Source organism: Hyla sarda, chromosome 10 (genome assembly GCF_029499605.1).
Source record: "Hyla sarda isolate aHylSar1 chromosome 10, aHylSar1.hap1, whole genome shotgun sequence".
Lineage (NCBI taxonomy): Eukaryota > Metazoa > Chordata > Amphibia > Anura > Hylidae > Hyla > Hyla sarda.
In genome coordinates this window covers 10287487-10314235 of record NC_079198.1, presented here as the reverse complement: position 1 = coordinate 10314235, position 26749 = coordinate 10287487, and the positions used below count along the sequence as shown (strand labels likewise).

The 26749-nt window shown below is 45.0% G+C and overlaps 1 protein-coding gene across 1 annotated transcript in view; it reads right to left on the bottom strand.

Moving 5' to 3' along the window:
* The window catches only part of LOC130294288 (hemicentin-1-like), a 33960-nt gene extending 8029 nt beyond the window's left edge, over positions 1-25931 (bottom strand). Inside the window, exons 1-7 of the mRNA XM_056543900.1 lie at positions 25871-25931; positions 25431-25745; positions 19561-19836; positions 15921-16238; positions 12436-12711; positions 3120-3428; positions 293-568 (exon numbers count right to left, since the gene is read on the bottom strand). Of these exons, the coding sequence (XP_056399875.1) occupies positions 293-568; positions 3120-3428; positions 12436-12711; positions 15921-16238; positions 19561-19836; positions 25431-25745; positions 25871-25931 (1831 nt within the window). The remainder of the gene's footprint in view (positions 1-292; positions 569-3119; positions 3429-12435; positions 12712-15920; positions 16239-19560; positions 19837-25430; positions 25746-25870) is intronic.
* Between the last annotated feature and the right edge of the window lie 818 nt (positions 25932-26749).

The following is a 26749-nucleotide window of genomic DNA, read 5'->3' as shown; positions in this document are numbered from 1 at the left end:
GGCGGAGCTCCTGGCGTCTTTCAGAAAAACGCATATTAATGAAGGTGGCCAACTTGATAAGTTCAGATAGGGTAGCAGGAATTTCTCGTGCGGCCAGCACATCTTTGATGTGACTGGAGAAGCCTTGGTTGCTGCTGTAGAGGCAGAAGCTGCTGTAGCATGGCGGTCAACTGCGACTGTAACTTCACGTAATCAGATCTCAGCCTAGACAATTTCCACATATAAATAGACAGATACAGTAGATAGATGTTGGGGGGGCACTTTTTCCTCTTGCGCTCTGATATTCACTTACCTAAAACACTCAGCGTCCATGATGCTATTTTCCAGTCAACCGGATTGGACACATTACAGCTGTAGTTTCCATTATGCGTCTTCTTCGGAAGAACAATCTGTAGTATATGACCGCCATCTAATGCAACGTAGCTGCCTCCACTGGGCAGTGTTTGTCCATCTCTGGCCCATGCGTAGCTCATCCCCCCGGTTGCTGCACTGCAGGTCAGATTAACAGCGGGGGTTTTCTCATTTACTTTGGCTGGAGACTGCGACACCGAGGGGTTCGTCACCGGGTCTGTGGGGACATTATATTGGTCACATGATGTATTCCCACCATCCCATTCATCCTCATGTCTTGAGCTGCTCATCCTGAACATCCTTATTCACGAATACAGTTTTAGAGCTACAGTAAAGACTGACTTCATTGCAGAACTCCACAGTTCTAGATGCCATTCAGGTTCTTTAAAAAGCTGAATGATAACTTGTACAAGAACTGTAATGGTGGGCAATAGAAGCTGTTACCCCGTATCTCTTACTTGTGAAGGGGGTGAAGATTTAAGCTCTGAACATTTCCATCTGCGGCCATATACTGACCATGGAGGGTGTAGGCCTCCTGAACGTACTTCTGCTCATGTCCCCACGAGAACACTGACTCCATGTTAGTGCAGCTAAGTGTTATCATAGGGACACCAAGCCTTAAAAAAGGAATACGGCCGGGTCCACACCATGTTTTTGCAATACAGTTCCTGTATACGTTTTCAATCTCAAAACCGTACGGAACCGTATTAAAACCGTATACATTGACTCTCCATTAAAATCCGTATGCTAAAAGATGCGTCAGGTTGTGTCCGTTTTGCATCCTGTAAGGTTTTGTCAGTTTTTTCTCTGTACCCAAAACAGTAGCCTACCACGGTTATTGGTCTGCGTGAAAAAACGTATTGAAACATATATATATATTATTAATATGTGCATACGGTTCCATCCGGTTTGCAACATACAGTTTTTGACTTTGCACAGTTTTTTTTCTTGGAATTTCAATCAAACAAGTAAAACTTTATTCATAATGGAGTAAAAAACGGATGCAACCGGACATCATTTTTCAAACCGCACATGGATTAAAATTTGTACACACGTTTTCATACAGTTTAGTCAGGTTTTGAGGAATCCGATTTTTTTTAAAGCAAAAACCTGATACGGGAACTGTATTGCAAAAACGACACAACTTTAATTTGTATAGTACGGATGAGAAACTGATACGGATAAGAAACCAGAAAAAGCGATCTTGCTGATTTATTGGGGTCCAGTGTCACTCTGAGGGTATAGATCTGCCAGAATACACGGCAGGGAGTGTTGTCATAGGGACAAAGGCAGGCGTCAGTCTTAAATGGCTTATGACTCAATACAGGAAGAGTTCTACAACTTTGCCTTTCGTATCCTGATCTCCTGATATCCTGACCTCTGCTTGCTGTCAGTCAATAGGCACATAATATTGTTGTGTAATAGCAAAAAACACTGTACAGATCTAATGCCTCTCACAGCTGAAGGTTTGTTACAATCCTGACCATGCGCTCTTCTACAAACTACTCACGATTAGGGTCGCCACCTTTTGTGCAAAAAAAATACCGGCCAAGCTAATTTGCATAATTAATTATATATGCGTGACATCACAGGATACACATATGAGGGGGGGATAATTTTGTCCTATCCTGACCCCTATAACTTTTTCATTTCCCCTTATGCGGCCTGTATGAGGGCTCGTTTTTTGCGCCCCGATCTGTAGTTTTTAACAGTATAATTTTTGTTTTGATTTGACTTTTTGATCGCTTTTAAATTAAATTTGGGAGTTGCAGTTAATTACTAACTACAACTCCCAGAATGCCCTGTTATAGTCTGCGGCTCAGCAGCTGCCCCAAATGAAAACTACAACTCCCAGCATGTTGGACTATATAGTAGTATATAGTATAGGTCAATATTTTACAACCAGATGTGCCTCCAGCTGTTGCAAAACTACAACTCCCAGCATATTGGACTATATAGTAGTATATAGTATAGGTCAATGTTTCCCAACCAGGGGTGCCTCCAGCTGTTGCAAAACTACAACTCCCATAATTCCCGGACAGCCAACTGCTGTCCGGGCATGCTGGGAGTTGTAGTTTTGCAACAGCTGGAGGTGCTTTGGTTGGGAAACACTGGCATAGTATATGGTGCAACATTCCTGGAGTTGGAGGATTGGTTGGATAAATACCGGCCATTGTGCTGCCGGTATTTTTAATATAAAAATACCGTCAGGGTGGCCAAAATACCGGCTGTGGCGGTAAAATACCAGCCAGGTGGCAACCAGATACAACAATAACAAACCCTTAAAGGGTTATTCCAGGAAAAAACGTTTTTATATATATCAACTGGCTCCAGAAAGTTAAACAGATTTGTAAATTACTTCTATTAAAAAATCCTCATCCTTTCAGTACTTATGAGCTTCTGAAGTTAAGGTTGTTCTTTTCTGTCTAAGTGCTCTCTGGTGACACGTGTCTCGGGAAACGCCCAGTTTAGAAGAGGTTTGCTATGGGGATTTGCTTCTAAACTGGGCGGTTCCCGAGACACGTGTCATCAGGGAGGATTTAGACAGAAAAGAACAACCTTAACTTCAGAAGCTGATAAGTACTGAAAGGATTAAGATTTTTTTAATAGAAGTAATTTAGAAATCTGTTTAACTTTCTGGCATCAGTTGATTTAAAAAATAAAAAAATAAAAAAAAGAGTTTTCCACCGGAGTGCCCCTTTAACTCATCCAGTCTTTTTAGTATCAGAGACCACAATATACTGGAATTAACTCTTTCCTTGTCTTACCGTAAACTGTCACTAGAAATATCCGCGTGCCTGGTAATTCTCCGAATGCTCCCACCCTGACCGTGTAATTTCCGCTGTCATCCTTGGTGCTGTTAGATATCAGTAGGGATCCATTCCCGATGATTTTCTGCCTATTTGGATCCTGGACCCCTGAGGACCCTTTGTTCCAGTCTGCCAGTTGAACGCCATCTTTACTCCAGATGATATTTGCATCTTTCGGGGAGGTGTATGAGATGGACAGGGTGATGTTATTCCCAACCAGGTAAATGGTGGAGGAATTACTCTGTACATCAATAGGAGCATCCGTGCCTGTGGGGAGGAACATGGCGGAGGTGAATAGATGGGTATAATGGAGGGGTCAAAGGGCAATGGCAGAGAACTGTACAGTAAGGAACACTATTTTATTTATCTTTTTGAACCGGATACTTTACTTTAAAGGGGTTATTCTGCCAAAAATAACTTAAAGGGGTACTCCGGTGGAAAACTTTTTTTTTTTTTAAATCAACGGGTGCCAGAAAGTTAAACAGATTTGTAAATTACTTCTATAAAAAAAAATCTTAATCCTTCCAGTACCTATTAGCTGCTGAAAACTACAGAGGAAATTATTTTCTCTTTGGAACACAGTGCTCTCTGCTGACATCTCTGTCCATTTTAGGAACTGTCCAGAGCAGCACATGTTTGCTATGGGGATTTTCTCTTACTCTACTCCAGACAGGTCTTAAAGGGGTTATCCAGGGATATATATATTGTTACGCCGAGCGCTCCGGGTCCCCGCTCCTCCCCGGAGCGCTCGCTTCACTCCCTCCGCTGCAGCGCTCCGGTCACGTCCTCTGACCCGGGGCGCTGCGATCCTGCTGCCAGCCGGGATGCGATTCGCGATGCGGGTAGCGCCCGCTCGCGATGCGCACCCCGGCTCCCCTACCTGACTCGCTCCCCGTCTGTTCTGTCCCGGCGCGCGCGGCCCCGCTCCCTAGGGCGCGCGCGCGCCGGGTCTCTGCGATTTAAAGGGCCACTGCGCCGCTGATTGGCGCAGTGGTTCCAATTAGGGTTTTCACCTGTGCACTTCCCTATATTACCTCACTTCCCTTGCACTCCCTTGCCGGATCTTGTTGCCTTAGTGCCAGTGAAAGCGTTCCTTGTGTGTTCCTTGCCTGTGTTTCCAGACCTTCTGCCGTTGCCCCTGACTACGATCCTTGCTGCCTGCCCCGACCTTCTGCTACGTCCGACCTTGCTTCTGCCTACTCCCTTGTACCGCGCCTATCTTCAGCAGCCAGAGAGGTGAGCCGTTGCTAGTGGATACGACCTGGTCACTACCGCCGCAGCAAGACCATCCCGCTTTGCGGCGGGCTCTGGTGAAAACCAGTAGTGGCTTAGAACCGGTCCACTAGCACGGTCCACGCCAATCCCTCTCTGGCACAGAGGGTCCACTACCTGCCAGCCGGCATCGTGACAGTAGATCCGGCCATGGATCCCGCTGAAGTTCCTCTGCCAGTTGTCGCTGACCTCACCACGGTGGTCGCCCAGCAGTCACAACAGATAGCGCAACAAGGCCAACAGCTGTCTCAACTGACCGTTATGCTACAACAGTTGCTACCACAGCTTCAGCAGTCATCTCCTCCGCCAGCTCCTGCACCTCCTCCGCAGCGAGTGGCCGCTCCTGGGATACGCTTATCCTTGCCGGATAAATTTGATGGGGACTCTAAGTTTTGCCGTGGCTTTCTTTCCCAATGTTCCCTGCATCTGGAGATGATGTCGGACCTGTTTCCCACTGAAAGGTCTAAGGTGGCTTTCGTAGTCAGTCTTCTGTCCGGAAAAGCCCTGTCATGGGCCACACCGCTCTGGGACCGCAATGACCCCGTCACTGCCTCTGTACACTCCTTCTTCTCGGAAATCCGAAGTGTCTTTGAGGAACCTGCCCGAGCCTCTTCTGCTGAGACTGCCCTGTTGAACCTGGTCCAGGGTAATTCTTCCGTTGGCGAGTATGCCGTACAATTCCGTACACTTGCTTCAGAATTGTCCTGGAATAATGAGGCCCTCTGCGCGACCTTCAAAAAAGGCCTATCCAGCAACATTAAAGATGTTCTGGCCGCACGAGAAATTCCTGCTAATCTACATGAACTTATTCACCTAGCCACTCGCATTGACATGCGTTTTTCTGAAAGGCGTCAGGAACTCCGCCAAGATATGGACTCTGTTCGCACGAGGCATTTCGTCTCCTCGGCTCCTCTCTCCTCTGGTCCCCTGCAATCTGTTCCTGTGCCTCCCGCCGTGGAGGCTATGCAGGTCGACCGGTCTCGCCTGACACCTCAAGAGAGGACACGACGCCGTATGGAGAACCTCTGCCTGTACTGTGCTAGTACCGAACACTTCCTGAGGGATTGTCCTATCCGTCCTCCCCGCCTGGAAAGACGTACGCTGACTCCGCACAAAGGTGAGACAGTCCTTGATGTCTACTCTGCTTCTCCACGTCTTACTGTGCCTGTGCGGATGTCTGCCTCTGCCTTCTCCTTCTCTACAGTGGCCTTCTTGGACTCTGGATCTGCAGGAAATTTTATTTTGGCCTCTCTCGTCAACAGGTTCAACATCCCAGTGACCAGTCTCGCCAGACCCCTCTACATCAATTGTGTAAATAATGAAAGATTGGACTGTACCATACGTTTCCGCACGGAGCCCCTTCTTATGAGCATCGGATCTCATCATGAGAGGATTGAACTTTTGGTCCTCCCCAATTGCACCTCGGAGATTCTCCTTGGACTTCCCTGGCTTCAACTTCATTCCCCAACCCTGGATTGGTCCACTGGGGAGATCAAGAGTTGGGGGTCCTCTTGTTCCAAGAACTGTCTAAAACCGGTTCCCAGTAACCCTTGCCGTAACTCTGTGGTTCCTCCAGTAACCGGTCTCCCTAAGGCCTATATGGACTTCGCGGATGTTTTCTGCAAAAAACAAGCTGAGACTCTACCTCCTCACAGGCCTTATGATTGCCCTATCGACCTCCTCCCGGGTACCACTCCACCCCGGGGCAGAATTTATCCTCTCTCTGCCCCAGAGACTCTTGCCATGTCCGAATACGTCCAGGAGAATCTAAAAAAGGGCTTTATCCGTAAATCCTCCTCTCCTGCCGGAGCCGGATTTTTCTTTGTGTCCAAAAAAGATGGCTCCCTACGTCCTTGCATTGACTACCGCGGTCTTAATAAAATCACGGTTAAGAACCGCTACCCCTTACCCCTCATCTCTGAACTCTTTGATCGCCTCCAAGGTGCCCACATCTTCACTAAATTGGACTTAAGAGGCGCCTATAACCTCATCCGCATCAGAGAGGGGGACGAGTGGAAAACGGCATTTAACACCAGAGATGGACACTTTGAGTATCTGGTCATGCCCTTTGGACTGTGCAATGCCCCTGCCGTCTTCCAAGACTTTGTCAATGAAATTTTTCGTGATCTGTTATACTCCTGTGTTGTGGTATATCTGGACGATATCCTAATTTTTTCTGCCAATCTAGAAGAACACCGCCAGCATGTCCGTATGGTTCTTCAGAGACTTCGTGACAACCAACTCTATGCCAAAATTGAGAAATGTCTGTTTGAATGCCAATCTCTTCCTTTTCTAGGATATTTGGTCTCTGGCCAGGGACTACAGATGGATCCAGACAAACTCTCTGCCGTCTTAAATTGGCCACGCCCCTCCGGACTCCGTGCTATCCAACGCTTTTTGGGGTTCGCCAATTATTACAGGCAATTTATTCCACATTTTTCTACCATTGTGGCTCCTATCGTGGCTTTAACCAAGAAAAATGCTGATCCCAAGTCCTGGCCTCCTCAAGCAGAAGACTCCTTTAAACGACTCAAGTCTGCCTTTTCTTCGGCTCCCGTGCTCTCCAGGCCTGACCCTTCCAAACCCTTCCTATTGGAGGTTGATGCCTCCTCAGTAGGAGCTGGAGCTGTTCTTCTACAAAAAAATCCTTCCGGGCATGCTGTCACTTGTGGTTTTTTCTCTAGGACCTTCTCTCCAGCGGAGAGGAACTACTCCATCGGGGATCGAGAGCTTCTAGCCATTAAATTAGCACTTGAGGAATGGAGGCATCTGCTGGAGGGATCAAGATTTCCTGTTATTATCTACACCGACCACAAGAACCTCTCCTACCTCCAGTCGGCCCAACGGCTGAATCCTCGCCAGGCCAGGTGGTCTCTGTTCTTTGCCCGATTTAATTTTGAGATTCACTTTCGTCCTGCCGATAAGAACATTAGGGCCGATGCTCTCTCTCGTTCCTCGGATGCCTCAGAAGTTGATCTCCCTCCGCAACACATCATTCCACCTGACTGCCTGATCTCCACTTCTCCTGCCTCCATCAGGCAGACTCCTCCAGGAAAGACCTTTGTTTCTCCACGCCAACGCCTCGGAATCCTCAAATGGGGTCACTCCTCCCATCTCGCAGGTCATGCGGGCATCAAGAAATCTGTGCAACTCATCTCCCGCTTCTATTGGTGGCCGACTCTGGAGACGGATGTTGGGGACTTTGTGCGAGCCTGCACTATCTGTGCCCGGGATAAGACTCCTCGCCAGAAGCCCGCTGGTTTTCTTCATCCTCTGCCTGTCCCCGAACAGCCTTGGTCTCTGATTGGTATGGATTTTATTACTGATTTACCCCCTTCCCGTGGCAACACCGTTATTTGGGTGGTCGTTGATCGATTCTCCAAAATGGCACATTTCATCCCTCTTCCTGGTCTTCCTTCTGCGCCTCAGTTGGCTAAACAATTTTTTGTACACATTTTTCGTCTTCACGGGTTGCCTACGCAGATTGTCTCGGATAGAGGGGTCCAATTCGTGTCTAAATTCTGGAGGGCTCTCTGTAAACAACTCAAGATTAAATTAAATTTTTCCTCTGCATATCATCCCCAGTCCAATGGACAAGTAGAAAGAATTAACCAGATCCTGGGTGATTATTTGCGACATTTTGTTTCCTCCCGCCAGGATGACTGGGCAGATCTCCTTCCATGGGCCGAATTTTCGTATAACTTCAGGGTCTCTGAATCTTCCTCCAAATCCCCATTTTTCGTGGTGTACGGCCGTCACCCTCTTCCCCCCCTTCCTACCCCCTTGCCCTCTGGTCTGCCCGCTGTGGATGAAATTTCTCGTGACCTTTCCATTATATGGAGAGAGACCCAAAATTCTCTCTTACAGGCTTCTTCACGCATGAAGAGGTTCGCGGATAAGAAAAGAAGAGCTCCCCCCGTTTTTTCCCCTGGAGACAAGGTATGGCTCTCCGCTAAATATGTCCGCTTCCGTGTCCCTAGCTACAAGTTGGGACCACGCTATCTTGGTCCTTTCAAAATTTTGTGTCAAATTAATCCTGTCTCTTATAAACTTCTTCTTCCTCCTTCTCTTCGTATCCCTAATGCCTTTCACGTCTCTCTTCTCAAACCACTCATCCTCAACCGTTTTTCTCCCAAATCTGTTCCTCCCACTCCTGTTTCCGGCTCCTCGGACGTCTTCTCGGTCAAGGAAATTTTGGCTGCCAAAAAGGTCAGAGGGAAAAATTTTTTTTTAGTAGACTGGGAGGGTTGTGGTCCTGAAGAGAGATCCTGGGAACCTGAGGACAACATCCTTGACAAAAGTCTGCTCCTCAGGTTCTCAGGCTCCAAGAAGAGGGGGAGACCCAAGGGGGGGGGTACTGTTACGCCGAGCGCTCCGGGTCCCCGCTCCTCCCCGGAGCGCTCGCTTCACTCCCTCCGCTGCAGCGCTCCGGTCACGTCCTCTGACCCGGGGCGCTGCGATCCTGCTGCCAGCCGGGATGCGATTCGCGATGCGGGTAGCGCCCGCTCGCGATGCGCACCCCGGCTCCCCTACCTGACTCGCTCCCCGTCTGTTCTGTCCCGGCGCGCGCGGCCCCGCTCCCTAGGGCGCGCGCGCGCCGGGTCTCTGCGATTTAAAGGGCCACTGCGCCGCTGATTGGCGCAGTGGTTCCAATTAGGGTTTTCACCTGTGCACTTCCCTATATTACCTCACTTCCCTTGCACTCCCTTGCCGGATCTTGTTGCCTTAGTGCCAGTGAAAGCGTTCCTTGTGTGTTCCTTGCCTGTGTTTCCAGACCTTCTGCCGTTGCCCCTGACTACGATCCTTGCTGCCTGCCCCGACCTTCTGCTACGTCCGACCTTGCTTCTGCCTACTCCCTTGTACCGCGCCTATCTTCAGCAGCCAGAGAGGTGAGCCGTTGCTAGTGGATACGACCTGGTCACTACCGCCGCAGCAAGACCATCCCGCTTTGCGGCGGGCTCTGGTGAAAACCAGTAGTGGCTTAGAACCGGTCCACTAGCACGGTCCACGCCAATCCCTCTCTGGCACAGAGGGTCCACTACCTGCCAGCCGGCATCGTGACATATATCAACTGGCTCCAGAAAGTTAAACAGATTTGTAAATTACTTCTATTAAAAAAAAAATCTTAATCCTTTCAGTACTTATGAGCTTCTGAAGTTGAGTTGTTCTTTTCTGTCTAAGTGCTCTCTGATGACACGTGTCTCGGGAACCGCCCAGTTTAGAAGCAAATTCCCATAGCAACCCTCTTCTAAACTGGGCTGTTCCCGAGACACGTGTCATCAGAGAGCACTTAGACAGAAAAGAACAACTCAACTTCAGCAACTCATAAGTACTGAAAGGATTAAGATTTTTTAATAGAAGTAATTTACAAATCTGTTTAACTTTCTGGAGACAAATTGATATATAAAAAAAAAGTTTTTTTCCTGGATAACCCCTTTTAAAATGGACAGAGATGTCAGCAGAGAGCACTGTGCTCGTGATGTCAGCAGAGAGCTCTGTGTTCCAAAAAAGAAAAGAATTTCCTCTGTAGTATTCAGCAGCTAATAAGTACTGAAAGGATTAAGATTTTTTTTAATAGAAGTAATTTACAAATCTGTTTAACTTTCTGGCACCAGTTGATTTAAAAAAAAAAAAAAAAAAGTTTTCCACCGGAGTACCCCTTTAACCCCACTATCCACAGGGCCCACGCAATCTCTGGCATGGGACCCTCAACCCAAAGTGAGGAGGGGATGCCGTAGACAGCATGCGCCCCATTCATTTCTATGGGAGCGCCGAAGAGACCCGAGTACAGCATTTGGGCATCTGTGGATAGGGGATAAGTTAGTTTTGACTGGACAATCCCTTTAAAGGGGTACTCCGGTGTAAAAACATTTTTTTTTTCTTTTTTAAATCAACTGGTGCCAGAAAGTTAAACATATTTGTAAATTACTTCTATTAAAAAAATCTTAATCCTTCCTGTATTTATTAGCTGCTGAATACTACAGAGGAAATTCTTTTCTTTTTGGAACACTGATGACATCACGACCACAGTGCTCTCTGCTGACGTTATTGTAATAATAAGTCTTTATTTATTGTTGTCCTTAGTGGGATTTGAACCCAAGGCAAGGCAGCAGTGCTAACCACTGAGCCACCATGCTGCCCTTAGCATACATCTGCTGTGCACGGTTGCTAAAATGGACAGAGATGTCAGCAGAGAGCACTGTGTTCATGATGTCATCAGTGTTCCAAAAAGAAAGGAATTTCCTCTGTAGCATTCAGCAGCTAATAAGTACTGGAAGGATTAAGAATTTTTAATAGAAGTAATTTACAAATATGTTTAACTTTCTGCCACCAGTTGATTTAAAAAATAAAAAATAAAATAGTTTTTCCACCGGAGTACCCCTTTAAAGCATTGCAGCCAATGGCAGATAAAGGTGGACCTGAGCGAGCGAGAATGTAAGCAATGGGGGCTGTAGAAGGATCACATGATAGGTTGCATGGAATCTTATAGAGCAGTTGTATACAACCTGCGGACCTCCAGATGTTGCAAAACTACAACTCCCAGCATGCCCGGACAGCCAACGGCCGGTCAACCTGGTCTATGACGCCCTTTGTCCGATCACTTGTAGGACATTTATTATATACTATTTAGAAAGTTGCTTCATTTTATTTTTAAGAAACAAATCAACTATAAAACCATTTATTTTTTTATCAGTATAAAGGTGTCCATGGCCATTACAGGGCAGGTAGGGCCGGTGAGGAAATGTCATTTATAAGCAGCAACACAGAAATGCGTCAGAGATTATATCCTGGACATCATCCGCCCTCATCTACCAGTCACAGGACCCTTCACCCCAAAACCGCTCCTCCCTATAAAAATGACTAAGAGAACAGATGCCGATATATGACGGCCAATAAAATTCTTATGGTTCTAGGTTTTTCCAAATTAACAAAACAAATAATTCTTGTGGGTGAGATCATTGCTGGAGGAAGGAAGTGTATGTATGAGGGTGACGAGAGGATAGATAGATATGAGATAGATAGATAGATATGAGATAGATAGATATGAGATAGATAGATAGATAGATATGAGATAGGTAGATAGATAGATATGAGATAGATATGAGATAGATAGATATGAGATAGATAGATAGATAGATATGAGATAGATAGATAGATAGATATGAGATATGAGATAGATAGATATGAGATAGATGATAGATATGAGATAGATAGATAGATGTGAGATAGATAGATAGATATGAGATAGATAGATAGATAGATAGATATGAGATAGATATGAGATAGATAGATATGAGATAGATATGAGATAGATAGATATGAGATAGATAGATAGATAGATAGATATGAGATATGAGATAGATAGATATGAGATAGATAGATAGATAGATATGAGATAGATAGATAGATACAGAGAAAGATATGAGATAGATAGATAGGAGATAGATAGACAGATAGATAGATATGAGATAGATAGATAGATAGATATGAGATAGATATGAGATGGATAGATAGATATGAGATAGATAGATGGATAGATAGGAGATAGATAGATAGATATGAGATAGATAGATAGATAGATATGAGATAGATAGATACAGAGATAGATACAGATAGATATGAGATAGATAGATACAGAGATAAATATGAGATAGATACAGAGATAGATATTAGACAAATAGATGAAAAGATAGATAATGCAATGACCCCCCCCCCCCCCCCCTCCATGTGTTTATATGTATTAATATTGATGTAGATGATGATTTGGATCCACACAAGATGTCCATGACAGGAATAAACATGTTATCAGACTGTCTCAGTAGTGCAGCCTCAGGCTTTGGGCCTGTTACTTCCCACGATCAGATCTCAGCCTAGAATTGAGATATTAAAAGCCAATTTCCACATCAGACATAATTTTGCAGCACACTGGATGTGACCGCAGCTGGCAGGGATGGTCAGAGGGGGGCGCACTTTGTCCTCTTGCACCTCAGTGTTCACTTACCTGAAATATTCAGCGTCCATGTTGCGTTTTTCCAGTGGACCAGATTGGACACATTACATACGTAGATTCCACCGTGCGTCCTCTTCGGAAGGATAATCTGTAGGATCTGACCGCCATCTAATGTAACGAAGCTGCTATCATTGGGCAGTGACCGTCCGCCTTTCGTCCAGGTGTAGGTCACCCCCTCAGTGTCCGCACTGCAGGTCAGATTAACAGCGGTGGTATTCTCATCTACCACGGCAGGAGACTGCGACACCGAAACGTTCGTCACCGGGTCTGTGGGGACATCGGGAGAGGAGATTATATTGGTCACATGATGTATTCCACCATTACATTCATCCTCATGTATAGTACGATTTAGAAATCTTTTCTCACGTCTATGTACTGCGGCACATTCTGATCTTCAAGAATAATATTCTACAGCAGTATTTTCCAACCAGTGTGCCTCCAGCTGTTGTGAAACTACAACTCCCAGCATGCCCGAACAGCCAAAACCAGTGTGCCTCCAGCTGTTGTGAAACTACATTTCCTAGCATGCCCGGACAGCCAAAACCAGTGTGCCTCCAGCTGTTGTGAAACTACAACTCCCAGCATGCCCGAACAGCCAAAACCAGTGTGCCTCCAGCTGTTGTGAAACTACATTTCCTAGCATGCCCGGACAGCCAAAACCAGTGTGCCTCCAGCTGTTGTGAAACTACAACTCCCTGCATGCCCGGACAGCCAAAACCAGTGTGGCTCCAGCTGTTGTGAAACTACAACTCCCAGCATGCCTGGACAGCCAAAACCAGTGTGCCTCCAGCTGTTGTGAAACTACAACTCCCAGCATGCCCGAACAGCCAAAACCAGTGTGCCTCCAGCTGTTGTGAAACTACATTTCCTAGCATGCCCGGACAGCCAAAACCAGTGTGCCTCCAGCTGTTGTGAAACTACAACTCCCAGCATGCCCGAACAGCCAAAACCAGTGTGCCTCCAGCTGTTGTGAAACTACATTTCCTAGCATGCCCGGACAGCCAAAACCAGTGTGCCTCCAGCTGTTGTGAAACTACAACTCCCTGCATGCCCGGACAGCCAAAACCAGTGTGGCTCCAGCTGTTGTGAAACTACAACTCCCAGCATGCCTGGACAGCCAAAACCAGTGTGCCTCCAGCTGTTGTGAAACTACAACTCCCAGCATGCCTGGACAGCCAAAACCAGTGTGCCTCCAGCTGTTGTGAAACTACAACTCCCAGCATGCCCGAACAGTTAAAACCAGTGTGCCTCCAGCTGTTGTGAAACTTCAACTCCCAGCATGCCCGGACAGCCTTTGGCTGTCCGGGCATGCTTGGAGTTGTAGTTTCACAACAGCTGGAGGCACCCTGGTTGGGAAACACTGTTCTAGAGCTAAAGTAAAGATTGACACCCAAGCCAAAAGAAGAGGGGGAGAATTGTATCCAATTGTAACCAGTCGTGACTGTATTTAAAGGGGTACTCCGGCGCTTAGACATCTTATCCCCTATCCAAAGTGATCTTGCACGCCGCACCCCGTTATAATCAATCCCCGGAGCGTGTTCGCTCCGGGTCTGGTTACTGTCGATCACGGGGCCGGAGCATTGTGACGTCACGGCTCCACCCCCGCGTGATGTCACGCTCCGCCCCCTCAATGCAAGCCTATGGGAGGGGGCGTGACAGCTGTCACACCCCCTCCCATAGACATGCATTGAGGGGGCGGGGCGTGAAGTCACACGGGGGCGGAGTCGTGACGCCACGATCTTCCGTTCCGGTGGTCGGGAGCCAGAACCTCCAGCACTGCCGGAAGCACATACATGTGGGTGCCGCATGCTATATTGCGGGGGTCCCCAGAGGCGGGACCCCAGCGATCAGAAATCTTATCCCCTATCCTTTGGATCAGGGATAAGATGTCTAGGGGCGGAGTACCCCTTTAACTTAGGCTGCGTTCACACGGCCATCTAGATTTGTCCTGTTCTTCTCCCGTCAATTTCTCCCGTCGGATTTGGATCCGTTATTGTTCAGATAATAAACAAAAATATATATTTTTTTAGTTCTGAGGACGCTCGGAAGTAAAAACGGACATTAAAGGCTCATCCGTTTTCCATAGACTTCAATGTTAAATTTACTGTATATTTAGGGGTTTTTAAATGGGAGAAAAAAAAATACCGCATGGGCCGTTTTTTTTCTGCCGTAAAAAAAAAAAACGGAAATGAGAGCAGACGGGTGCAAACGGATGAAAACGGATTGCAAAAAAAAAAAAGTCCCATTGAGATGAATGGGATTTTTTTAAAACCGTTTTTAATCCATTTACAGTCCAGTTGTAACCAGTCTAGAATGGATTCAAGTAACTAAACACAGTGTAAATGTTACTCTTGTCCTTCTAGTTTGCTACAATGCATCAACCTATGTCCAGATACAATTTTAGCAAACTCTCAGCTTTAAGAAGTCCTAGTCCTAGTTCTGTAACCAAGAATGATCCCATGGACTGATAACAAGAGAGAGTAAAAAACAGGGAGAAATGTAATCACAAAGAATATTATATAGTTGCAGTTGTTATCCTTAAAGCGTACCTGTCAAAAAACCCAAAACTGTTATATGTTACTCAGTCATTTTTAAGTCTCTATCACCAATATTTCACTTAATAATAGCATATTAACACTGCTCAGTGTCCATTTCATTCTGTCTTCTGGAGGGGGCGTGTCGTTCTCTTGCCTGCACTGTGATAACTCCTCCCCCCTCCCTCCCTCACTCAGCTGACTCACTGCTCTCGGGAGCCTGGTCGGGACCTCTGTAACCCTTTCCTCTCTGGTTTTAAACACACACACACAATGATTATTGGAGATTGCCTGTACTCTACCACCAAAGACAATATAGTGAGTGTATAACGTACGTCTTCCTAAATTGTGTAAAGTTTTAGTGCTGAAAGTACGGTGTTTTTTATGCATACATTTTATATATGTTCCTATGCCATTCGTGTGTATCATCCTTAGGCAGTCCTGTAATGCTGGGACTTTTGGAATAGTTGGAGGTACAGTGTTTGCATAACTCTTTTTTTGCAGCAGTGTGCCTACAGCTTTTGCAAAACTACAACTCCAGATATCCTTTGACTGTCCGGCCATGCTTGGAGTTGTAGTTTTTGCAAAGGCTGGAGGCACATGTTTGGTAAAACCCTGTGTTACAGCAGTGTAACTGTGTTCCTCCTGCAGCCTTGTCAATCAGTCATCTCGTGTCCATGACCCTCGGACACGCTCATGCTGCTGTGGGACTCATCAGTGTCCCAGGAGGTATGGGGACCCCTAGTGGTGGGATATTCAAAGGCAATTTTCTTTAATAAAATGTGAATAAAAAAAAAATAAAAAAAAGTATATTAGAAAAACTATTGTTTTGCCAAGTTGAACAACATATAAAAAGTTTTTATATCTGACAGCGCACTCGTCCAGTCTTCTTTAGTATCGGTGTCTACAATATTTCTGAATTTAACTCTTTCATGGACTTACCGTAAATTGTCACTGGAATTATCAAAGAGCCTGAGACTTTTCCGAGTGCTTCCACCCTGACCGTGTAATTTCCGCCGTCATCCTTGGTGCTGTTAGATATCAGTAGGGATCCATTCCCGATAATCTCCAGTCTTCCAATGTAGTCATCCGCGACATCAGGGGACCCTTTGTTCCATTGGGCCAGCTTTGCGTTATCTTTAAACCAGGCAACAGTTGGGTTATTTGTGGAGGTGTATGTGATGGTCAGGGTGATGTTTTCCCCAAGCAGGAAATTGGGGGAGGAATCTCTCTGTACTTTAATAGTATTATCTTCTGTGCCTGTAGAGAGTAAAATGGTGGAGGTGACTAGATGGGCATAATGGAGGACAATGGGAAATGGGTAAAGAGGGATCGGAGCAAGGGAGACTGTAAGCAAGCAGAACCAATGGGGGCCCCTCTTTCTGATTGGCTGAGAGGGATCACATGATAGGCTGCATGGAATCTTATACAGGATCTGTAGAATGGATTTGGCAGCAGACACCCCCAGGCCTGGTGCTGGAGGCCTCTCAGTTACATAAGAAGACCCCAATGTTATAAATGGCACTGGTCTGTGGGGTGGGGAGCGCTGGACAGTGATTGGTAGATGTCTAATTCCCCCCTCCCCCAAATCTTCTAGAACTTAAAGGGGTACTCCGGCCCTAAGACATCTTCTCCCCTATCCAAAGGATAGGGGATAAAATGTCTGATCGCGGGGGTCCCATCACTGGGGACCCCCGCAATCTTGAATTCGGCACCCATCTCTTTGAGCTGCACGCCGCGTTGCCAGATCACAAACTGCCGGGTGCCGACCACGGGTATCGTGACGTCACGGGTATCATTTGGATAGGGGATAAGATGTCTTAGGGCCGGAATACCCCTTTAAAGTCTTTTTTTATTTTTTTTATTCTTGTTTTATACTTATTATGGTGCGAGAAAACCTTTCCCTTTAGGTCTTTATTAAAATGATGCATACATTTGCTTGCATGGTCTCTACAATGTGCTGTATTCTCTCTATATACTTGTACACAGTCTATATGTAATTTTCATTTTGCATTTAAGAAACAAATCAACTATAAAACCATTTTTTTTTTTATCAGTATAAAGGTGTCCATGGCCATTACAGGGCAGGTAGGGCCGGTGAGGAAATGTCATTTATAAGCAGCAACAGAGAAATGCGTCAGAGATTATATCCTGGACATCATCCGCCCTCATCTACCAGTCACAGGACCCTTCACCCCAAAACCGCTCCTCCCTATAAAAATGACTAAGAGAACAGATGCCGATATATGACGGCCAATAAAATTCTTATGGTTCTAGGTTTTTCCAAATTAACAAAACAAATAATTCTTGTGGGTGAGATCATTGCTGGAGGAAAGAAGTGTATGTATGAGGGTGACGAGAGGATAGATAGATATATAATAGAAGGAGAGCAGCACCGTAAAAAAACAAGGATCGGTGCACGCAGAGTCCAGACCCGGGTCAGGGATCCATATGTAAGCAGAAATTGGAAATATCCGCAGCACACTAAGTAGTAAAATCCAAACAAGTTTTATTCCATCACAGTGAGGGTGTCTAGAACAACGTTTCAACCAGCTCCCTGGTCTTTTTCAAGCTCCAGAGCTTGAAAAAGACCAGGGAGCTGGTTGAAACGTTGTTCTGAACACCCTCACTGTGATGGAATAAAACTTGTTTGGATTTTACTACTTAGTGTGCTGCGGATATTTCCAATTTCTAGATAGATAGATAGATAGATAGATATGAGATAGATAGATAGATAGATAGATAGATAGATAGATAGATAGATAGATATGAGAGAGAGAGAGAGAGAGAGAGAGAGAGATAGATATGAGATAGACAGATAGATATGAGATAGATAGATAGATATGAGATAGATAGATAGATATGAGATAGATAGATATGAGATAGATAGAAAGATATGAGATAGATATATAGATATGAGATATATATGAGATAGATAGATAGATATGAGATAGATAGATAGATAGATAGATAGATATGAGATAGATAGATAAAAATGAGATAGATAGATAGAGAGCAACAGGAGAATACAGCACAAAGATATAGATAAAACATGAGTATATAGATACAATTCAGCTATGGTGCAGTAATGAAATAGTGAGATACTTAGTTTTCAATTTGGCGGCCAAATAGCTTGGACCGTCCCACCACGGTAAGGTAATCTCATTGGGACAGACCCTACACTATGAATATGCCTCTGTGTGAACAGATCAGAAGGCATTGCAAGATCTGGAGCATCCAAATCACCTTATATACACCTGATAGAGGTGGGTGGCGTGCAAGAACCAACATGGAGGTAGCCACTCCATCACCTTACCGTGGTGGGTCGGTCCAAGCAATTTGGCCGCCAAATTGCAAGCTAAGTATCTCACTATTTCATTACTGCACCATAGCTGAATAGCTTTTCATGTTGTATCTATATACTCATGTTTTATCTATATACTCATGTTTTATCTACATCTTTGTGCTAGCAGTGTGCTGCTGTATTCTCCTGTTGCTGTATATTTAGCCCAGCAGCCTGCACCTGCAAGCCAGGTCCATATAATAGTTTGGAATCAATAGTGCTGGCCAACTTATTCTTTGTTTAGATAGATAGATAGATAGATATGAGATAGATAGATAGATATGAGCGAGATAGAGAGATAGATATGAGATAGATAGATAGATAGATATGAGATAGATATGAGATAGATAGATATGAGATAGATAGATAGATAGATATGAGATAGAGAGATAGATATGAGATAGATAGATATATGAGATAGATAGATAGATAGATGTGAGATAGATAGATAGATCCTCCCTATGTGTTTATATGTTTGTGTATTAATGTAGATCATTGTTTCCCAACCAGGGTGCCTCCAGCTGTTGCAGCATTTGGCTGTCAACACTACCCCTGACAGGAATGAGTAGGAGACATGTTATCAGAATGTCTCAGTAGTGCAGCCTCTGACTTCGGCGTGTAACTTTACATGCTCAGAGCTCAGCCTAGAAATAAGATTTACACACATGGCATTTTATTTGCAGCACACAGGGCTCTGTCCTGTCAGTCACTGACTTTCACCACGGCTGACAGGGGAGGTCAGAGGGGGGCGCACTTTGACTTGTAACACCCCAATGTTAAGGAGAACCTGTCACCAAACTAAACTTATAATATATTGTTCCTTAGGTAATTATAAGACACTTTTCTATTTACTTGCTGTTAAAAGGATCAACCTTTATATGTTTTTATTGTGAATGAAAAAAATGGCCACTAGGTGGCTCTGTTCTGTTCCCTGCTGCAAATCAGACAGTTGGTTTGTCTTCCTTCTGGCCTGGCAGGAGACCAAACTCAGGAAGTGGGTGCGGGGCATGGCGAGGCACAGCTCTCACAGGCTTCAGTGATGTCACGCCTGCTGGGGAACGCCCACTTACTCCTGCCGGGAGCTCACACAATGTGAGCAAGGGGAAAGGTATGATACACAGCTTTTTTAAAGCCCAGAAAATGTTTTAAGGTCAGGAGTGGGGTGTTAGGAGAAGTCCGGGAATATAATCTGAGTTAGTTTAGATAATATGGTTTGATGACCGATAATTTTGAACTTACCTGTAACACTCAGCTCCAATGTTGCAGTTTTCCAGTCGACCGGATTGGACACGTTACAGCTGTAGATTCCACTATCGTTCTTCATTGGAAGGACAATCTTTAGGATCTGACCGCCATCTAATTCCTCATAGCCTCTGTCATTGGTCAGTGGTTTTCCATCTTTCGTCCAGGTGAAGTTCATCCCCCCGATATCTGCACTACATTTCAGATTAACAGCGGGGGTATTCTCATCTACTACGGCAGGAGACTGCGACACCGAGGGGCTCGTCACCGGGTCTGTGGGGTCATCAGAAGAGGAGATTATATCTGTCACACGATGTATTCCACCATTACATTCCTTCTCATGGGTACAGTACGATTTATTAAATGGGCACTCTCATTAAAACTCATTTTTTGCTATTGCACCCCTTATGGTAAATAAAAATATTTCTAATATACTTTGTTTAAAAAAAATTATGTTTTTTATGTTTTATTTGTGCTTAAAAAAGCTCAAGAGCACATTCCCCCATCTTATACACAGACAGGACCGAAGTCCAAACACAGGAAGTGCAGCCTGGAGTGCTGAGGGGGGTGTGTCCAGCCTCATCCAATCATAGCTCCTCTCACACTTAAAGGGGTAGTCCAGTGTTGAAAAACTTATCCCCTATCCTAAGGATAGGGGATAAGTTTGAGATCGCGGGGGGTCCGACCGCTGGGGCCCCCTGCGATCTCTCTGTACGGGGGCCAGGCTCTCCGGCCAGATAGCGGTTGTCGACCCCCGCACGAAGCGGCGACCCAGCGGTCTGACCCCCGCGATCTCAAACTTATCCCCTATCCTTAGGATAGGGGTTAAGTTGTTCACCACTGGTTCACCACTGGACTACTCCTTTAACTGCCATATGCTGGTTGGACACACCCCCTCAGCACTCCAGGCTGCACTTCCTGTGTTTGGGCTTCGGTCCAGTCTGTGTATAAGATGGGGGAAAATGTGCTCTTGAGCTTTTTTTTAAGCACAAATAAAACATAGAAAACGTAATTTTTTTTTTTTTTTTTTTAATCAAAGTATATTAGAAATATTTTTTTATTTGCCATAAGGGGTGCAATAGCAAAAATTAGTTTTAAAGGGGTATTCCAGGAAAAAAAAACTTTATTTTTATTTTTTAAATACCAACTGGCTCCAGAAAGTTAAACAGATTTGTAAATTACTTCTATTTAAAAAATCTTAATCCTTCCAATAATTATCAGTTGCTGAAGTTGAGTTGTTCTCTTCTGTCCGACAACAGTGCTCTCTGCTGACACCTCTGCTTGTCTCGGGAACTGCACAGAGTAGAAGAGGTTTGCTATGGGAATTTGCTTCTACTCCGGACAGTTCCCGAGACACGTGTCATCAGAGAGCACTTAGACAGATAAGTACTGAAAGGATTAAGATTTTTTAATAGAAGTCATTTCCAAATCTGTTTAACTTTCTGGAGCCAGTTGATATATAAAAAATAAGTTTTTCCTGGGATACCCCTTTTAAGTAGGAAATTGGGGTAAGCAGAGCCGAGTGGATGGCCCCTTACCTTTTGGAGTTATACTGAAAGATAATTAAAATAATAATAATAATAATAATATATTAAAAAAAATGATTAAAAATAAATAAATAAATAAAAAAAATAAAAAAATTATTAATACAGTGTAAAAGGAGAATGCCTCCTCTGAGTCCCTCCGGTGATCCAATGCTGAAAACCGGCAAAATGCAACACAAACGAGAGATGGAAGATACTTCCAAAACGGGACGTCAGTCAGGGCGCAGAACTGCGCCCTGACTGACGTCCCGTTTTGGAAGTATCTTCCATCTCTCGTTTGTGTTACCTGCTTTTGTCGGGTCGTACCCCAAAAAGTGACGCATTGTGCCTCAAATTGCGTCCTAGGCAGACACGCAAAAAAATAAATAAATAATGAAAAAGGGGCGTTGCCCGTTGGTGAAAGGGTTTGGCCGGCCACAAAAGGGACTCCATTTTTTCCTACTGAATTTGCGCACAGTCCTGTGAATAAATGGCTGGAAATTCCCAAAAACAAAAAGCTGATCTGAACTTTCCCGACCTGTGAATCCCCCATAGTAAATAGCAAGGAATCAATAATAAAAACCCAACAGGCTCAGTAAATCGGGGTCACTATTGGGGTCACTATTGGGGTCACTATTGCTGTTTATATGTTCTGCCTGGCGAATTCTGCTGCAAGGATAGCGCATCCCGAAAGGAACGTCGTGCAGAAACAGTGGTAGCATCGGAGAAACGATATTCAAGGGCTCCGTTGCCAAAATACACTGGACATCATTTTGTTCTCCGGCATGCTGGGAGTTATAGTTTTGCAACAGCTGGAGACACACTGTTTAAAAAATCCTGTACTATGGGGATTTACAGATTCAGGAAAGTTCAGACCAGCTTTTCCTTGTTGGGAATTTCCAGACAAATATTCACCGAATTTTGTGCAAATTTAAAGGGGTTCTCCGCCCCTGGCATCCAAAGGATAGGGGATAAGATGTTAGATCGCTGCGGTCCCGCTGCTGGGGACCCCAGGGATCGCCGCTGCGGCACCCCGCTATCATTACTGCACAGAGCAAGATCGCTCTGTGCGTAATGACGGGCGATACAGGGGCCAGAGCAGCGTGACGTCATGGCTCCGCCCCTCGTGACATCACGGCCCGTCCCCTTAATGCAAGTCTATGGCAGGGGGCGTAACTACCACCACGCCCCCTTCCCATAGACTTGTATTGACGGGGCTTGCCTTCATGAGGGGCGCAGCCGTGACGTAACGATGCTCCGGACCCTGTATTGCCCGTCATTACGCACAGAGCGATCTCGCTCTGTGCAGTAATGATAGCGGGGTGCTGCAACAGCGATCCCCGGGGTCCCCAGCAGCGGGACCGCGGCGATCTGACATCTTATCCCCTATCCTTTGGATAGGGGATAAGATGTCTAGCGGCGGAGTAACCCTTTAATAGTATATAGGTCGGATTGTGAAAAAAACATTCCCTTTTTGGATGACAACACCCTGTTTCTGGCCCACAGCACCCTTTTTTTTTTTATTTTGGCACAATTTGTGGCGGAATGCGCCAAATTCTGCCGCACTGCCGGACAAAATCTAATGCTTCTCACAGCTGAAGGTTTGCTACAATTGTAACCAGTGTAGGATGTCTTTAAAGGGGTATTCTGCCCCTAGACATCTTATCCCCTATCCAAAGGATAGGGGATAAGATGTCTGATCGTTGGGGGCCCGCCGCTGGGGACCCCCGCAATCTCAGCTGCGGCACCCCAGACATCCGGGGCATGATCCGCTCGTGATGTCACAGCCATGCCCCCTCAATGCAAGTTTATGGGAGCACGCCCCCTGCCATAGACTTGCATTGAGGGGGCGTGGCCATGACATCAAGAGCCTCCGGCGCTGAACCCGACGCTGTAGACGAACACCGGGTGCAGCAGGGAGATCACGGGGGCCCCAGCGGCGGGACCCCCGCGTTCAGACATTTTATCCCCTATCCTTTGGATAGTGGATAAGATGTCTAGGGGAGGAGTACCACTTTAAAGGGATACTCCAGTGAAAACCTTTTTTCTTTTAAATCAACTGGTGGCAGAAAGTTAAATATATTTGTAAATTACTTCTATTAAAAAATCATTATCCTTCCTGTACTTATTAGCTGCTGAATACTACAGAGGAAATTCTTTTCTTTTTGGAATGCTCTCTGATGACATCACGACCACAGTTCTCTCTGCTGACGTTATTATAATAATAATAACACTTTATTTATTGTTGTCCTTAGTGGGATTTGAACCCAAGTCCCCAGCACTGCAAGGCAGCAGCGCTAACCACTGAGCCACCATGCTGCCCTTAGCATACATCTGCTATGCATGGTTGCTAAAATGGACAGAGATGTCAGCAGAGAGCACTGTGCTCGTGATGTCATCAGTGTTCCAAAAATAAAGAAATTTCCTCTGTAGCATTCAGCAGCTAATAAGTACTGGAAGGATTAAAAAATTTTAATAGAAGTAATTTACAAATATGTTTAACTTTCTGCCACCAGTTGATTTAAAAGAAAAAAGGTTTTCACTGGAGTACCCCTTTAACTAACTAAACACTGCATAAATTTTGCTCTTGTCCTCACACAGTTTTCTACAATGTATCAGCCTATGTCCAGATACAATTTAGTTAACGGGGTACTCCGGTGGAAAACTTATTTTTATTTATTTTTTTTTTTTAATCAACTGGTGCCAGAAAGTTAAGAGATTTGCAAATTACTTCTATTAAAAAAATCTTAATCCTTCCAGTCCTTATTAGCTGCTGAATACTACAGAGGAAATTATTTTCTTTTTGGAACAAAGAGCTCTCTGCTGACATCACGAGCACAGTGCTCTCTGCTGACATCTCTGTCCATTTTAGGAACTGTCCAGAGTAGGATAAAATCCCCATAGCAAACATATGCTGCTCTGGACAGTTCTTAAAATGGACAGAGATGTCAGCAGAGAGCACTGTGGTTGTGATGTCAGCAGAGAGCTCTGTGTTTCAAAAAGAAAAGAATTTCCTCTGTAGTATTCAGCGGCTAATAAGTACTGGAAGGATTAAAAAAAATTTATAGAAGTAATTTACAAATCTGTTTAACTTTCTGGCACCAGTTGATTAAAAAAAAAAGTTTTCCACCGGAGTACCCCTTTAAGCCTCAACTGTATGAGGTTCTAGGTCAGGAAAGGATTTCCATCTCGATTACCAAAAAATGATCAACAAGAGATCCTAAAAATAGCAGGAAATCTAATAACAAAGTAATTAGAAAGTTGCTGAACTTTTCACTACACTTTCCCTATTCACTATTAAAGGGGTTGTTCAGCAAAAGAAACAAAATGTATATGGCGTCAAAAAATATAATAAAACAACTTACTTATTCAGTGCTATAAGCCATGATGCACAGATCTCTCCATATCCCACTTTCTGAAAGCAAAGCTCCCGTCTCTGCTCCCACCTCCTGTTTGCTGAGGACCAGACTATTGATGTGAACAGGCAGAGATCATATTACTGTTCATTAGCTTTTTAGGCAGCAGGAAGTGTTTCTGAGATAAGACAGCAGTGAGTCTGTTCTGAAACTACTGTGACCAGAAAGGCTTCCTGCTGCCTTAAAGGGGTACTCCGCCCCTAGGCATCTTATCCCCTATCCAAAGGATAAGGGATAAGAGGTCTGATCTTTGGGGTCCGCCTCTGGGGACCCCCGCTATCTTGGCTGCGGCACCCTAGACATCCGGTGCATGGAGCAAACTTCGCTCCGTGCCGGATGACTGGCGATGCGGGGCGGAGGCTTTTGACGTCACGGCCCCTCCCCGCTTATGGTATCACAGCCACACCCCCCTCAATGCAAGTCTATGGGAGGGGGCGTGACTTCCGTCACGCCCCCTCCCATAGACTTGCATTGAGGGGGCGTAGCCGCGATGTCACGTGAAGGGCATGGCCGTGACATCACAGGGCCTCCAGCGCTGCACCCGACGCTCTATACGAACGCCGGGTGCAGAAAGGAAATCGCAGGGGTCCCTAGCGGCGGCAGCCATGCGATCAGACACCTTATCCCCTATGCTTTGTATAGGGGATAAGATGTCTAGGGGTGGAGCACCCCTTTAAAACTAATGAGCAGTAATATGAGCTTCCCCTTTCATTTCACTGGTCCTGTCCCAAGCAGAAAGAAGTGAGCAGGGGCGTGAGATCAGAGCTGATATGGAGAGATCTGTGCAGTATGGCTAATAATTATATATATATATATATATATATATATATATATATATATATTAGTAAGTTGTTTTATTAGACTTGTCCAGTCTTCTTTAATATCCGTGTCCACAACATATTTAAATGTAACTTTTTCTTGGACTCACCGTAAATTGTCACTGGCCAAGTCAGAGTGCCTGGGATTTCTCCGTTTGCTCCCACCCTGACCGTGTAATCTCCGCCGTCACCCTTGATGATGTTAGATATCAGTAGGGATCCATTCCCGGTGATCGTCAGTCTTCCAATGTAGGCATCCGCGACATCAGCGGACCCTTTGCTCCATGTTGCCAGCAGGACGCCATCTTTAGACCAGCTAACAGTTGCATCTTTCGGGGAGGTGTATGAGATGGTCAGGTTGATGGCATTGCCGAGCAGGTAATTGGTGGAGGAATCACTCTGTACTGTAATAGCAGCATCCGTGCCTGTGGGGAGGAACATGGCGGGGGTGAATAGATGGGCATAATGGAGGGGTCAAAGGGCAATGGCAGAGAACTGTACAACATTGAGGGGCACTTTTTTATTCCTCTGTGGGAATCGGGTGCTTTACCTTCAGCCGCGCAGTCAATGGCAAATAAAGATGGACCTGAGCGAGGGAGACTGTAAGCCATTGGGCTCTAGAACCAATGGGGGCCCCACTTTCTGATTGTCTGAGAGGGATCACATGATAGGCTGCATAGAATCTTATACAGGATCTGTAGAATGGATTTGGCAGCAGACACCCCCAGGCCCCGGTACCGGAGGCCTCTCAGCTCCATAAGAAGACCCCCGTGTTATAAACAGAGCTGTGCCTAATGCTTCCAATAAAAATGACTACGAGTGCAGACGCCAGATGACGGCCAATAAAAATCTTATGGTTCTAGGTTAACGGTGTCTCCAAATAAACAAAACAAACAAGTATTGGGGGCGAGAGCACTGCTAGAGGAAGGAGATGTACTGTATGTATGAGGGTCACGAGAGGATAGATATGAGATAGATAGATATGCGATAGATAGATAGATAGATATGAGATAGATAGATAGATATGAGATAGATAGATAGATATGAGATAGATAGATAGATATGAGATAGATAGATATGCGATAGATAGATAGATATGAGATAGATAGATAGATATGAGATAGATAGATAGATATGAGATAGATAGATAGATATGAGATAGATAGATAGATATGAGATAGATAGATATGAGATAGATAGATAGATATGAGATAGATAGATAGATATGAGATAGATAGATAGATATGAGATAGATAGATAGATAGATAGATAGATATGAGATAGATAGATAGATAGATAGATATGAGATAGATAGATAGATAGATAGATAGATAGATATGAGATAGATAGATATGAGATAGATAGATAGATATGAGATAGATAGATAGATATGAGATAGATAGATATGAGATAAATAGATAGATAGATA